General features: G+C 42.0%; 2 protein-coding genes across 7 annotated transcripts; both read right to left on the reverse strand.

Annotated features, from left to right (window-relative positions):
* Positions 1 to 967: 967 nt before the first annotated feature.
* On the reverse strand, positions 968 to 5,922 carry LOC101062407 (FH2 domain-containing protein 1-like). Of its 3 annotated transcripts, XM_011608600.2 has the most exons (13): positions 5,758 to 5,922; positions 5,270 to 5,330; positions 4,822 to 5,187; positions 4,600 to 4,661; positions 4,154 to 4,256; positions 3,861 to 3,946; positions 3,680 to 3,780; positions 3,515 to 3,585; positions 3,329 to 3,436; positions 3,158 to 3,228; positions 2,954 to 3,071; positions 2,712 to 2,876; positions 968 to 2,618 (listed from the first exon to the last, which is right to left on the reverse strand). In XM_011608600.2, the coding sequence occupies exons 3-13, from the start codon at positions 5,167 to 5,169 to the stop codon at positions 1,365 to 1,367; spliced, it is 2,487 nt and encodes an 828-aa protein (XP_011606902.2). In that variant the 5' UTR covers positions 5,170 to 5,187; positions 5,270 to 5,330; positions 5,758 to 5,922; the 3' UTR covers positions 968 to 1,364. The 3 variants fall into 3 exon arrangements, with proteins under 3 accessions (XP_011606902.2, XP_011606901.2, XP_029700157.1); XM_011608599.2 differs by having other exon boundaries at positions 4,822 to 5,330; XM_029844297.1 differs by lacking the exons at positions 5,270 to 5,330; positions 5,758 to 5,922 and having other exon boundaries at positions 4,600 to 4,668; positions 4,822 to 4,947.
* A 419-nt stretch (positions 5,923 to 6,341) lies between these two features.
* LOC101068476 (arfaptin-2-like) lies at positions 6,342 to 11,227 on the reverse strand. 4 transcript variants are annotated; one of them, XM_003968576.3, is made up of 10 exons: positions 10,940 to 11,227; positions 10,723 to 10,843; positions 10,240 to 10,348; positions 9,763 to 9,825; positions 9,205 to 9,291; positions 8,985 to 9,088; positions 8,480 to 8,701; positions 8,251 to 8,408; positions 7,998 to 8,172; positions 6,342 to 7,769 (listed from the first exon to the last, which is right to left on the reverse strand). In XM_003968576.3, the coding sequence occupies exons 2-10, from the start codon at positions 10,816 to 10,818 to the stop codon at positions 7,614 to 7,616; spliced, it is 1,170 nt and encodes a 389-aa protein (XP_003968625.1). In that variant the 5' UTR covers positions 10,819 to 10,843; positions 10,940 to 11,227; the 3' UTR covers positions 6,342 to 7,613. The 4 variants fall into 4 exon arrangements, with proteins under 4 accessions (XP_003968625.1, XP_029700166.1, XP_011606903.1 ...); XM_029844306.1 differs by lacking the exon at positions 9,205 to 9,291 and having other exon boundaries at positions 10,940 to 11,226; XM_011608601.2 differs by lacking the exon at positions 9,763 to 9,825 and having other exon boundaries at positions 10,940 to 11,225.
* Positions 11,228 to 13,560: the final 2,333 nt, after the last annotated feature.

Below are 13,560 nucleotides of genomic sequence, written 5' to 3' on the forward strand. Positions count from 1 at the left end.
AATCCATATAAAATCAGTGTTATTTTGTATGAGCACTTGATTAATGCACACAAAAATGCAAGTAGCTGGCAAAAAAGCTAAAATGGTGCTAAACGGTTCACACTGATGCATCCAGTTTTATTTGAAAGGGAGGCAGAGGTGCTCTGGATTATTATTAAAAATGTTATTGATGACACAGGAGAAGGTGTGAGCGGTATCATGGGTGCACCGTGTGAGGCTGCAGAAACTGAGCTGGCAGTAAAATAATATTAATATTGGTGGGGGTGGGGCTTAGGTGAGACTCCTTCGGGTATCGTTCCGAGATGTGGGGTTGCCATGGAGACTGCCCTCATTGTAGCTTAACCAAGATGGCTCCTGCAGTGTAGCAGCGGGTCAAAGACTGCAGCGTTATCAGCATATCTCTGCTACAGACACTCCAACCAATATTTTTATGTCGGAACCGTCTGGTTTTGTTCTTTGTAGGAAGTAGGAGTCATGTGCAGCATTGGCATGTGAGTTTCCTGTTTGACTCCTGAAAACAATAACATGGGATCTCAATAGGTCACATGACTGTAATAGGCAGACATTAGACAATGTTGCCACACAGTATTGCACTGTATATGATAATTATAGTGTTTGTGTGACTTCTAATTAAAGGAAAAGTTTTACCAATTCTCATAAGAACTCATTATATCCATGATACTGCCTCCTAGCTAAGAGATGTTGTTTCCTTTGGCTCTTGAGCCACATTACTTTAACCTTAGGTTCAATGGAGATCAGAATCCAAAACATTGCAGTTTACAGTCAATGATCAGCTCTAAACAGATAGACTGCCTTTGTTCCACTGACCCATTTAAGGCCCAAACAATGGCTGGATTGAGCAAGAATCCCAAACAGATAGGTTGACACTATACAGCAACAGAAGCGGAAAACAGGCATAGATGATGACTATGAAGCAAACATATTTGATTTAAGAATTTAACATTTGTTTGAAGCAGTTCATTTAATCAAATCGCCTTATGAAATATTGGTTTCTTGTTGACTCGTACGCAGTGTGCATTTATTTACCTTGACAATACATTATCAAGACTGAAACAATAAACATATGGATTTACATACATTCTCCTTGAAGTGGGGTTGTATCAAGACAATATTTAGATGTACCTTTAAAAAAAAAATATTGTGTGTACCACCATCCTCCCTTTGTTCAGACAACATGCCGACTGCTGCTAAACCTGCAACCCTCCTACCTTCCTTCACAAACGAATTCTGCCATCTAGTGGAAGCTCTCATCAACCGCTTGCTATTTTCTTGGTATCCTGGATGTATTTTGCTAATTACATTCTGCCGCTTGTATCTACTACAGTGCCAACAGTTTTCAAAGTTTATGTGCTAGAATCAGAGCCTTTTTGCACTGTCTCCTTGCTGCTTTGTGGTTTGCTCATATCCCCAAGACGTTTGAAAAAGTTAAAAATTTTTCCAGAGGGTTCATTTTTAATCCATGTACCCTTGAGGGGAGGATTTTCACCACTTCTCTGCATGCGGCCATCTGTGGGCTCCACTGATGTACTCTCTTGATTTGGCTCCACAAGCCCTTCATCTGGAATGTGGTTTGTGCTGGGTTTCATCTCTGCCAATGGGGAGTTTGGGCCTTGTGAATCGCAGTTTTTGTAAGCGTTTGTTACATTACTAAAGTCAAACACATGGTCTGAATGATTGTTTCTAGCACCATCTGTTTGCAGTGTCTCATGTCGGTCCGCTGCAGCAGATTTGGGGCTTTTGACGGCATGTTGAGCCCGCTGGTCACCTTGCTCTTTTTCAGTTTTAGGGACCTTTGAGGGGAGAGTATTGCGGCGGCGAGGGTTCCGTTTGGAGGAGGGTTGTGAACCAAAGAAAAGGTCCAAATCCTCACTGGATGGGTCTTCAGGATACATCTGCGTCTCTTCATCAAAGGTGTGCTGACGAAGCAATGTGATGCGAGGGGATTTCTGAGGCTCCAGCTCTACAGAGGAGACACTGCCGCGACTGTTCTGAAAACGCAACACTTTTCTGGAGGCTTCCCGCAACTTTTGAGCCTCCTCCTCATTATTGTCCTGCAGGTCATCATCATCATCATCACTGGTGGCTGAGAAAGATCTACCCGAGGAGGAAATAGTGGCCAATCTATTAACAAATGGCGATGAACCTCTAGAGTTTTCGTTTGAGGTCGCTGTCATCTTTTCTTCATTAGAATGAGTGCATTGGTCCTTTAAGTCCACAGTATTAGGCAGCAGTTTCTTTTGCAAACACTTCTCTGTGAGCTCCCCTGAAGAATTCCGTTCATTTTTTCCAATCGCCAAACGTCTAAGAAGGGCATCTTTGCTTTGATTTTCAGGGAGATTTCCCTGAGCAGGGATTTCTGAAAGACTTCCGTTTTTAGGGCTGCCACCGGTGGGGCTTCCATGGGAAGACAACGACCTTCCAGATCTCCTCCGATAGATTCGCTTGGTGAGGAAGCTTTGCAGGACAGATTCTAATGCAACTCCCTCTATTTCCTTGTCTCGACTGGAGCAGGTTGCTGTGGACCTCCGCTTGGCAGCACAGTGCAGTCTTTCCCTGTGTCTCCGCTGCACCTCTGCCACCTCCCGAGCTTTGTTTTCCTGCAAACAAATAAACACAAAACATTTTAAAAAAGAGGCTTTGAATGGATTTGATTTTTTGAAAAATGTTAGCTTTGCATGATCAACACTTACCTGCATCGCACGCAGAAATTTCTTGCAAAACTCATTGAAAATGGAGCAACAATCATCCAGTTTGAATTTGCTTGGATCCTCACAGAAGTACTCAGCCACCGAGTCACTGACCATCTGCAGTTCTTTAAGATCACCCTCTATTTCTACCAAGTAGTCCTCCGCCTCCTAAATTACAGCAAATGACCAGTTAATTATTGCTAAAATTGCCACAGACGATACTCCCTGATAAAAGTCCTGCTCACCTGTAAGAAGTTTTCCATTTGTGCTTTTAGTTCCTCTTGCTTCAGCGTGTCATCTTTGGCCTCCTGTATTCTCTTAACCTGTCTTTCATACTCTGCCTCAATGTCGCCTTTGTTGATTCTAAGATATTTTCAAAAGCAAGAATAAATTAGGATGCAGAGTTAGTATAAAGAACATGAAATATGAGGAGCTTTTTTATTTTTTACTTCGACGCAGCTTCTATGTGTTTGAGCTCTTCTGGAAATGTAAGAAGGGTCAAATCTGCCTTCTGGGATTGCTGTGATAAAAAACACATGAAAATGTATACAGTAATTAAAAAACTGACTGAAGATTTTTGGATATGCGAATAAAACCATAAAGTGACAAAATGCATGTACCATCACAACATAATGCATAAGATTCATTCCTGGTTTGTTTGCTTTGGTGTCTGCCAACTTCAACAAAGAAGCCATTCGGAAGCCGACTGCACTGCCTGCGTACCCACCCTGTGATCAAATACACTGAATAAGCCTCCAAGATTTTCAAACATCGAACATTTCACGTACCTTGTATTGAATACTCACTGCGTTCATGTAATTTCCAGTTTTCAGCACAAGCCGGATGACTGAATGAAGATTGTCAGACTCCAGGAGTTCTAACAAACAGAAATATTTGCAGAAGTGGTTTTTCTGTGCTAAATCTCCCTCAAAAAGAGATTTGGTGTTTTATTACGCGTTCCATAAAAATACCTTTTCCCGCAAATGTCAAAGTGCTGATGTAGCCTTTGATTTCCCCCATGAGGGGGAAAAATTCCTCTTTGAGCACCAAGCTGCGGAGACGTTCTTCATAACTGACAGGGGGAAAAGGTTAATAAGATGAGAAACCTCTCCACGGGTCTGGTTTATAAGGAATTACATTCAGCAGACCCACTTTGGAATGTTGGCCAGCATTAACATAAACAGATCTGCATCAGGAAGTCCACAGCTCTCACCCTTAAACCTGAGCAGCTCCTTCTCCTACATTTGTGGAGCAGACAAACCAGAGTAACAACACACGATAATGAACATCATGATAATGTTATCTTTAACACTTTACAAATCATACTGTGTGATAGGACTAACTAGAAAAACATGAAGTCAAATTGAGTGAGGTAAAACAAAAGGAAAAGTGCAACAGGATTTAGGGAGGATGCATTACAAAAACAGCAAAGCTGTGACAAGAACCTCTCCTTCATCAGGCAGCAGCTTGCACAGCTCCCGCAGTTTTCCAGAGCCAAAACTGAGCCCACTTCCTGATTTGATTTCTTCAACCATGTCTCTTACAGGCCTGCGGATGCAAGTAAAGACAGATTCAGGGTTTAGTCATTGACGTGGTTTTACAGTTAAATTCAAGTAATTGTTTTATGGAGAAATGATCCTGACTGATTTTCATCTGTATCCTTATGATATGCAGCCTTAAGCAATAAATATGTTTGAGTAACAGCAGTGACGCAACCCGTTGGAGCAGTACAACAATGTGGATCAGGCCTGCCCAGACACGCAACCTTTTGAGGTTTCTCCCAAACCAGGCGGCTGAGTTTTCCAACTCTGTTCTGCGCCGCTCTTTTCAGTGAAATGCGAGGAGTGTGGTGAAAAACCAGTACACCTTCGGAGTACCACCACTGACTCACCGCTTGAATTGTTTCAGAAAAATTCCAATGTTCATGCTCCTCTTGGAACTGAGGATGGAAACCTGGGATCAGTTAGTAAAAAAAAAAAAAAAACATGGTTAAAAAGTTTCCTGTCAACTGTGTTCCTGAAATAAAAATCAGAGAAAACACGTAATCACAACAACCAATGAGACTTCAGTGTTTGAAGTGTGGCATCTTCAATCTGGGGCTGCAGGTACTCACTATCTCCCCTCCTGGAGTGGTGGGCAGGCCCCTCAGACTCTGGCGATTGAGGGGTTTGATTTGTTGTTGCTCCCGCTTGTGACTAAACAGCTCTTCCATGCGATCGGTGTCCAGCTCATATTCTCCGTCGGTCCTATCTGCTGTCCAGATGTTGTGCTTCCCAACCACGCTGTGCTTGGGGAGGGTTTCCCAGTTGAAATTGCGCAAACCTCTGGAGATGAGGCCCGGTCCATTCCCAGAGAGAGGGAGGCCAGGAGGAGGTGGCGGAGGAGGAGGAGGAGGAGGAGGTGGCGGAGGAGGAGGAGGTGGGGGTGGTGGCGGCACAGCGGGCGGACCCTCTGATTGCATCTTTAAACAAGAGGCTCTCTGCAGATTTGGGGTCCAATCTTGGGTCTCAATCATACACCCAAGAGGGATTAAAATGAATTTAAATAAATAAAAAGCTTACAGTGAAGCAGCTGGTGGGAATGAATAGAGACCTTGGACAAAAACTTGGTCAGGATGAGGAACTGAAAAGAAACAGAGCAGGGTGGAGACAGGCTGATCTGTCAGTGAGCAACAATGTTGACAATTGACAACGTTCACTTTCTCACTCAGTCAACACAAATGCTGTAATGGCTGCACAGTGAACTATTACATTATGTACAAATATATATAAAAAGTTATCTTAAATTTCTTCCAGTATGCTAGTCACTGTTTGTATGTCACTAAAAATGGCAAAAAGCTGAATCCCTTAACTAAAATAAGTTAAGGGGTTTAAATAGGGAGTTCACTTTTGTGACAAGTGACACTTACAATAAGATCGGTTCAGATCTAGAACACTTAATAACTTAAAAGGTTTGGATTTGGGATTTTCCACTTATAGTCATGTTGCGCTGGTAACTTTTTTACTTGAAGGCACCACGCGCTAACGAAGAAGGAAAATAGCAAACACACCTGGATTTTGGATTCCGTTGCTCCATTATCTTATTATTTCATTTTCTCTCTATCCCTTCGTTCGTCGGTGAACTCTCATGAGAAAATGAGCGACAACACGGCTGCAAACTCAACCTGAGTGGGGAAACAGTCTTATAATGGCACACCCAGGTGAACCCACGCAGATGCGCGTCTGTGACGTCAAACATCCGCATCAAAAGGAAACTTCGGGGTTCCTGGGGTTATTGGCTAATTAGCTGAAGGATTTCTTTTTTCTGGGACATTTTAATGAGGTTAGAACAATTTAGCTGTCAGAACCTTATACAGTATTGTATTTAAAACGACTTGAATAAACTTAATTCTGGTTTGTAAATGCGTGCGTGATGCCGAGGATAAGTCAACTACTACTACTTTACTGCCAGTTTGTTGTAAAGTTATCAATCTCCTGATATCATCCTCTGTATCAACCATATTGAGGATTTTTGTTCAGTCAAAATCTTAATTGTTGCAGCCTTAATTTCTAGTGTGATGGTTGCAATATTCATCAATTTTGCACTGGCTCACAGTGAGTCATTAAGTATCATCGATTTCATTACTATTTTTATCATAAAAGGAACCTTTAATGGTAATTTTACTTTGTACATGTGTCTCTTGCTTGTTTCCTTCATGAGGGATATCATTCCTACAATGAGCACAAACAATACTTCAGCTATTTACATATTTACACATTTTAATATTTCAGGTGCACTGTTGAAGAGAATCAAATGGCAACATAAAGACCAACACTCAGTTTGAAATTCTGATGATGCAGCAACCTGAGCTTTGCCATTTTGGCCACTGTAGACACACTGTTCACTCAAAGAAATCACCCCAACTGATTAAGAGGGATTCCAACTGTAATTTGTATGTTCCCCAGCAGATTCTAACTCATGATCCACACAACAACAACTTCAACCATTCCTTTACATAGTCAATGTACCAGCTAACATTTTTGAACCACGTCATGTAAAACATGTCAGACTGTATTATCATTTACAGAAATACTAACACACATACATACGATTTTTCTATGTACATCATCTGCTAGCGTCGTGTATCAACGTGACAGCGTAAATTAACACATCCAGCAAGTTTTATTGGTAATGCAGAACAAGACAACAGCTATCAGCTGACTGGAAATGATATAGGACGAATAATGCTAAGTACACACAGACTGGTAAACTAATAACACTTTTTTTTTTAAAAACAACTCAAATTCTCTCCCATACCGATTGTGAACTGATAATAATGTGATGTAATTGTCAGGACCAAGGTGACTGTGATTATGAGGTTTTAGGAATGTCATTAGAAATATTCTATGCTGTTAAACCTGACCTGAACATTCATCAGGTTCTCCACAGAATGATATGCGAAACCAACTCGAACAACTGCTAGTCATGATATATCCTCATCTTTTCCATGAATGAAGCTGAATTTTAAGAGGGTAGTCATCATGCTGTTTGGGATTGTGGCATTTCGTATTCCTCCATTATAATATATGCTGAAATATATATACCACTTAATGCTTTTGCAAAACTGCCATGAAGCATCTCCACAATAAAATACCGTGTACATAAATAGCTATGCAACAGATTGTGCTACCTAAAGTGAAAGGAAGAAAGAAAGAAATGAACATTTTGTGCCATAACAAAAGTATAAGTGAAAGTGATGTGTGCTATTTGTGTAATAGCTGATTTTAAAAAAATTACAAAAAGGGTTCCTTTGCAGTTTCCTTTATGGCTGGCGCCTGCTGCCTCTACAGCACACTCTTTAATTCAATGGATTCTAGTCCATCTAACCGCAATCATCTGCCCAAAGTGCTGACCCCTGTGCAATCTTTACTGCTCCTCCAGCCAGGACGGCTTCTGTGATCCTGGAGGCTTTAACTTCACATTGAACTGTAATAGAGTTTGTTCCAACTGCTGCTGGTTTCCAGCGAAATAGGCTGAGATGGCATTATGGAAGAGGAGCAGCTGCTTGTGCATCACCTTCACCTGGGAGTGAAAAGAAGAGACATGTTACATAAAAGCACTGCTGGCAAAATGAGCTACAACGTTTTTGAAAAATCCCGTCCTCTTAACCACTTTATCCCCTTTTGGGGGTCACAGGGAAGGTACCTTTCCCTACTACCGGAACACCGTCCATGTTTTGTCTGCTCTGGGGCCCTCCGCTTCTCAGCCCAGTTCCCAACTGACTGAGTGACCACTGCCCAAATGACGAACCTTGTTTTCCTCCAGGAATTTCAGTTTGATGGTGACATCACTACGCAGCCTCTCATATTTGTCTCGATGGATCTGATAGTCATGCTGAGCCATCTCGATGCGGACCATGGCAGCTGCATCTCTGGGGCCCAGACTCAGCTCTTCCAGATCGGACCGATAGGCATCAAATTCAAGCCTGCGTGTGAAACAAGAGCTCAAGATTATCACACTACCACCTAATCTCCCAACAAGAAATTTGATCAGGAATTATTACCTCGCGTTTTCATACAGCCTAATGGTCATCAGGGTATCCTCCATGGTTTTGTTGACCAGCGTGTCGACGCTGGAGACGAAGAAGCTTATGGCGCCTAGAAGGGCTTCACCATTCTTACACAGCAACTTCTGTGTCTCTGCATTATAACCAAACTCATCCTGCAAAGCGAGACTGAAGTTTCAGGTTCTGGTTTCCTTTTGATGTGACGTCACAGCAAAGTTTTACTCACCTGTAACTCTGGAGACTTTTGGCTCAGGTCAGTGAAGGTGTCTCCCAGAGCCTGCTGTGTCTGCACCATACTTTGGAAATGGCTGATCAACGCTGTGGCCAGTCTTAAGATGTTTTCATACTTGCTCTTAGTGTCCTTCAACAACTCAATCTGAGCCTCCAGTTCCAGGTCTACTGTTCGTGAACCTCGTCCAAACTTCTCCGAGAACATCTGCTTTGTGCACTGTGAAGAGGACATAAGGTAACAACAAAGAAATAACACAGCAACAAGGCCGTTTTTTTTTTAAGTATTGCATAGCTAGAGCCCTGGAATCACAAAACATGAACACCTGAGGGATCAACGATAGACAATAAACAAGAGCTCAACGGCCTCTCACGCAAAAGCAGGTAAGCTAGGAAGAATTTTAAACAATAAGCAGGCTGATTCTTCCTCCTTATAAAGTTGGATTCTATATAATATTCTGGTAAACAAAGTCAGATAAATAACAGACCCATTGGCAAAATACCTTGTAGGTGTTTATGCCCCATTTCTTCACACTATCCAGTTTCTCCACTGCCACACCACGCGGAACCTCTTCAGCTGAATTGGAAGCGTTATGATTTGATGACCCTAACAAAAGGAGGCAAGACGAAACCACGTTCATTCGATGCTATTCTACATGGGAATGTCTTGGTTAATGGCATTGAGTCAGGATATTGTGAAAATGGAGATGGGAATGGCGATACCTGGATGTTGATCTCTGTGGTGGCCATGCTGGCTTATGGAAGATTGGATATTGGGCATGCTAACACCCCTGGATTTCATGCGAATGTCTGGAATGAGCGTGATGTGGTCAAACTGTGAGGATGTATGAATTCATGCATCAACATAGCTGAAATGCTGAAAAGAGGAGGTTTAGTCAGAGTGAAGTTCATGTGAGGCTGGAGTTAAAAAGGATTTGCCAAAACCCGCCATGCAAGTTTCTCGTGCATAAAAAGAAAGATTAATGACAAAAGATGAAAATGGACTCTTCGGAGGGATGGAAAGTAATCTCAAGCAATGTAAAACCATCGAAACTGCATATCACAGTACAAAGAGGAAGATCTCATAAAACAGCTTTCAATATCATGTCAATGTATACCTAATTCTGGAAAATGCCCAAAAAATGTCTTCCAACTTGAAGAAGTAAAAGCAAGGCTGCATATATCTTGGTCAAGCAACACCAAAACATCTTGTTAGGGGCCATAACATACCAACATATCAAGATTAGATTAAACAAAAACGTCAGCAAAATACACAGCCACCTGGTCCTGACGCAGGGGCTCGCCGTCTGTCGAGATACTCAGGGTTGAAGCAAATTCCAGGCCCTGTGGGATACGAATGTTCGACATATGAACCATAAGCCCAACAGTCAGCAGCTCTCTTCTGTCATTTCAGAACACGCAGCAGAAAAGCTCTCAGCGTGACAGCATGGGAGCTTTTCAGTGTATTAAAGGGCATCGTTGGAAATTTTGGCTTTTCCAGAGGCCTAAGGACTGAAAACACTGGCATGTGGTTTAAGATGAATATGGTAAGATGCTGATGACAAAAGGTAGATCCGTCTGTGTGCCAATGGGACCCAACAAAGTAACTGCAGTATCGGTCAGCCACTTTAAAACGTTAATGTATCTGAAATAGGGTACACCCCTCTGGAATAATAACCTATAAATGTCAGGTCATTGTGGACAATGGGGAATAAGCCAAAACTGGTGAAGCATGGAGCCTAAAGTTTCCAGCAGTACCTTTAATGCTGCTGGTGGGAATTATGCCCCCTGCAGGTCCTCCGTAACCTCCAGAAACGATGCTGGTTTCATTCAGGTTGGGTCCGGACACCATCACCTGCTGTAAATCCTGATGAATTACCAGATACATAGATCTGATAAATAGTGCGTCACTTGCAGCCATGTTTTCCATCTTATAAAAAAAACTCTTCACAGTGAAAAAAAATAAATAACGAGACATGGAGAAGAATTCTTGCACAAAAGAAAAATACTATATGTTCAGTATGTTCCTTCTTAGCATAAATTTCTCAGTTCTACCAGGAGTCGATTAAGTATATAAGATTATGGCAGGCATGCTGAGCTACTTCCTATAGTTGCAGGCCTGTACATGATTACCAGCTGGCCAGACTTCACTAAGACTGTATTGTCACGTAAAAAAAGACATGACATACATGTATATACACTAAAGATACAACCACACCTGGGAGAAAAGTGACCACTGACCTGCTCCAGGCTGTCATCTTCTGGAGTACCCGTGTCTCCATTGCTATTAATGGGGATCTCCATGGTGGCAGCCTTACTCATGATACTGTCTGCCATGATGCAGTATATAAAGTGCCAACCACTGAAACAAAAGATGGCATCAGAACAATAGTTAGAAGAAAACAGTAAAATATTAGCCGCTCTAGCCCACAACCAAACAGAATAACCACTTGCTTACGGTGATGCTAGCGTGGCTGGCTAATGTCACTGGTGCTGATGTGGCTCGCTAGAGGGTTGCTGCTTGACAGCTAACCTAGCTTCCGCTCTCACGTAGCAACCTGAAACGGAGGCTAACACCAAGCGTCCCAGGCTTGATTTGTATAGTCCAACGAAAGCCGCGTTGTCTTTATTGATCATCCAACGCTACATCCATAACTGCGTTTGCTGTAACGCGCAGGTAAACCGTCTGCTCCCATAACATACTGAAAATCCTTGCATCCTGCAAGCTCATAGGTTTACAAGTACCATTTCGAAATAAAAGCTTACACGTATTATAAACGATCTTCCAAGTCATGGAGTTGGACTTTGAGTTCAAAATTACACTTTAAAATAATTTTCTTGTGCTGTCTACAGAATGCTGTTTCATGAATAAGCACTTGAACGCCTGTACTGAAAGTTGATGCTCTTATTGTGAAAGTAAACGGACAGCCAGACCCCGCCCCTCGTCCGTTCCATCTTTCTTGGCGTGAAGTGCTGACGTAGCGTTATCCCTGGGCTGCAGTACCAGCGGCATCCTGAAGATGTCGTCAATGACTCATCGACGCGTGACTAATCAGCGCTTCTGCTCCTGGAAGATTCTTAGGAGACAGCAACTAAACTGAGGTTCAGACTTCTCAGTTGTCAGATGCATAAATCATTACTAGAGTGGTTCCTGCCTAACGTATGTTACGTTGATTGCGATATCTATTGAAATCAACTGTTTAAATACAGTAGTTTATTTTGAGATGTGAAAAGCCCCGAGATACTCCCCCCACTGTAAAACCAACTGCACTTCCAATTATTTGCCTCATTTGTTTCAATCAGAGATGCAAAGGAAGTGCATATGGCCTCCAAATGTCAACTTAATCTTCCTAACTCTGAGCAGATTAGCATATTCTCACCAATTCTAGTAAATTCTTACCTTTTAAATTCCTTCTATGTTGTTATTTTTCTGGACACAACTTTTTTGCTGTCTTTTGGTACACAAATCCAAATGCTGTGTGCTCTGGACAGACTGTTCTAAAGTTGTTGCAAAGAGTTTTTTCCATTGGAACAGCTGAACTGCTTCTCATCCCGTGCTATGGCGGCAAGCCATTCAAAACAGGTACAGGTATGTTTGCTTTTACATTGTTTTCAATGACACTTTAAACAAGCCTTAAGATATGGACACATTAGCTGTCCATGCAAGGGAATGGCACTGCGTTCAGCTCTGGAAAAGTACGTAAAGTCTGCAGGCATGAATAAATATTAGCAAGATTTAAGAGGAAATATAAACAAAACAGGTGACTGAACAGGATTGCAGTCTGGAATAGTGTGATAGACTCAAGACATTAATGTGCATCTTCCATTAATGTATATCAATGTTAATTATATTCTGTCAGAGAATCAGTTTGAACAGAAAATATATGATCCAGTTTGTCTACTTTGAGTTAAAACACAAGGCACCTTAAATATGTTGATTGTATACACTTTGGGTTATTGTAAAACACTTTGTTTTACAGCAGATTTAATGTCACACTGTCTTTGGCCTCTGTGTTTCCTATTCAGCAATACATCAATTCAACATACAGAGAAAAAAGAAAAAGATTTTATTGTGAACATACGTAACCCAGCCGCTAACTAATTTCTGGTCAAAATGCAGGCCCTTTCTCTAATGTATTTTACACTTCTTACACAGGAGAGTGTGAATTTAGAGTCACCTGTAAATTTAGAACAAGTCCAATTAAAATTTAAAGCTTTCAGGCGGGGTCTCCTCTGAGACTTCAGTGCATGTCACACTGCCAGCATGTGAGGGGAGACCTGGGCCACCGGGTGGCCCCTCCCCCTGTCATTTTGGAGCGTTGTGCACTCTGTTTTTTAATGATCATTAAGCTCAATTCCAGATGTTGGGCGGGAAATTCATCCTCGAGCGGTTCCTGCGCTCCCGAGCTGAGCAAACAAGCGCATGAGATGGGAAACTCCAAGAGATGATGACAAGGTGGCACTGTCTCCATCTTCTGCTGCCTGGGAATTACAAACAGCCCCCAGTTTTTACATTTCAGTCCATGTGGAAGCAATTTTTCAGTGTCTTTAATGCACAATTTCAGCCAGTCAATCTCTTCCCACTGCAGTTGGTGGCTCGATCAACCAGTGAAGCAATTTATCATCATCATCATCATCATCCTAATGAATGATGCAAGCTGCAAATGTCGATATGTTGGTTATATGTGACTTGTTCGAAAATTGCTTTGCAAATGTGGTGGATCTGTATCAAACGATTAAAGCGGATGTCTGATTGATGGGGTAATAACCTTCGGCACTTGCCGTTGCCCCCCCCCCCCCCCCCCCCCCCCCACCAAAAAAAAACAAAATTTTCTGCCGTTGCTTTGTTGTTTTCACTGAAATTCCCTCCACAGAAACTCTGTTTCTATCTACAAAAACACTAAGGGGACAATTTAAGAATTGTAATGTCCTGGGTTAGTGTGTCATGGTCGTAAAAAGTAAAAGTAAAAAATGAAGTTTACCATCAACAATTTTGACAAACAAGCAAATAGTGGAAGGAGCAATGCAGTCCGAGAACAGTCTACCAACAGCTGCGCAGAATTTTGTTAAACAAACCAG

This window comes from Takifugu rubripes, chromosome 11 (assembly GCF_901000725.2).
Source record: "Takifugu rubripes chromosome 11, fTakRub1.2, whole genome shotgun sequence".
NCBI classification, from domain to species: Eukaryota; Metazoa; Chordata; class Actinopteri; order Tetraodontiformes; family Tetraodontidae; genus Takifugu; species Takifugu rubripes.

Coding starts and splice junctions, on each gene's coding strand:
- LOC101062407 (XM_011608599.2), bottom strand. CDS start 5,223: ATGATTGAGACCCAAGATTGGACCCCAAATCTGCAGAGAGCCTCTTGT. Junction 3,947..4,153: donor TGCTGCCTGATGAAGGAGAG/GTTCTTGTCACA, acceptor CCACAAATGTAG/GAGAAGGAGCTGCTCAGGTT. Junction 3,586..3,679: donor TTTGACATTTGCGGGAAAAG/GTATTTTTATGG, acceptor TCTGTTTGTTAG/AACTCCTGGAGTCTGACAAT.
- LOC101068476 (XM_003968576.3), bottom strand. CDS start 10,818: ATGGCAGACAGTATCATGAGTAAGGCTGCCACCATGGAGATCCCCATT. Junction 9,826..10,239: donor TCCCACCAGCAGCATTAAAG/GTACTGCTGGAA, acceptor CGTATCCCACAG/GGCCTGGAATTTGCTTCAAC. Junction 8,409..8,479: donor AAAAGTCTCCAGAGTTACAG/GTGAGTAAAACT, acceptor CTCGCTTTGCAG/GATGAGTTTGGTTATAATGC.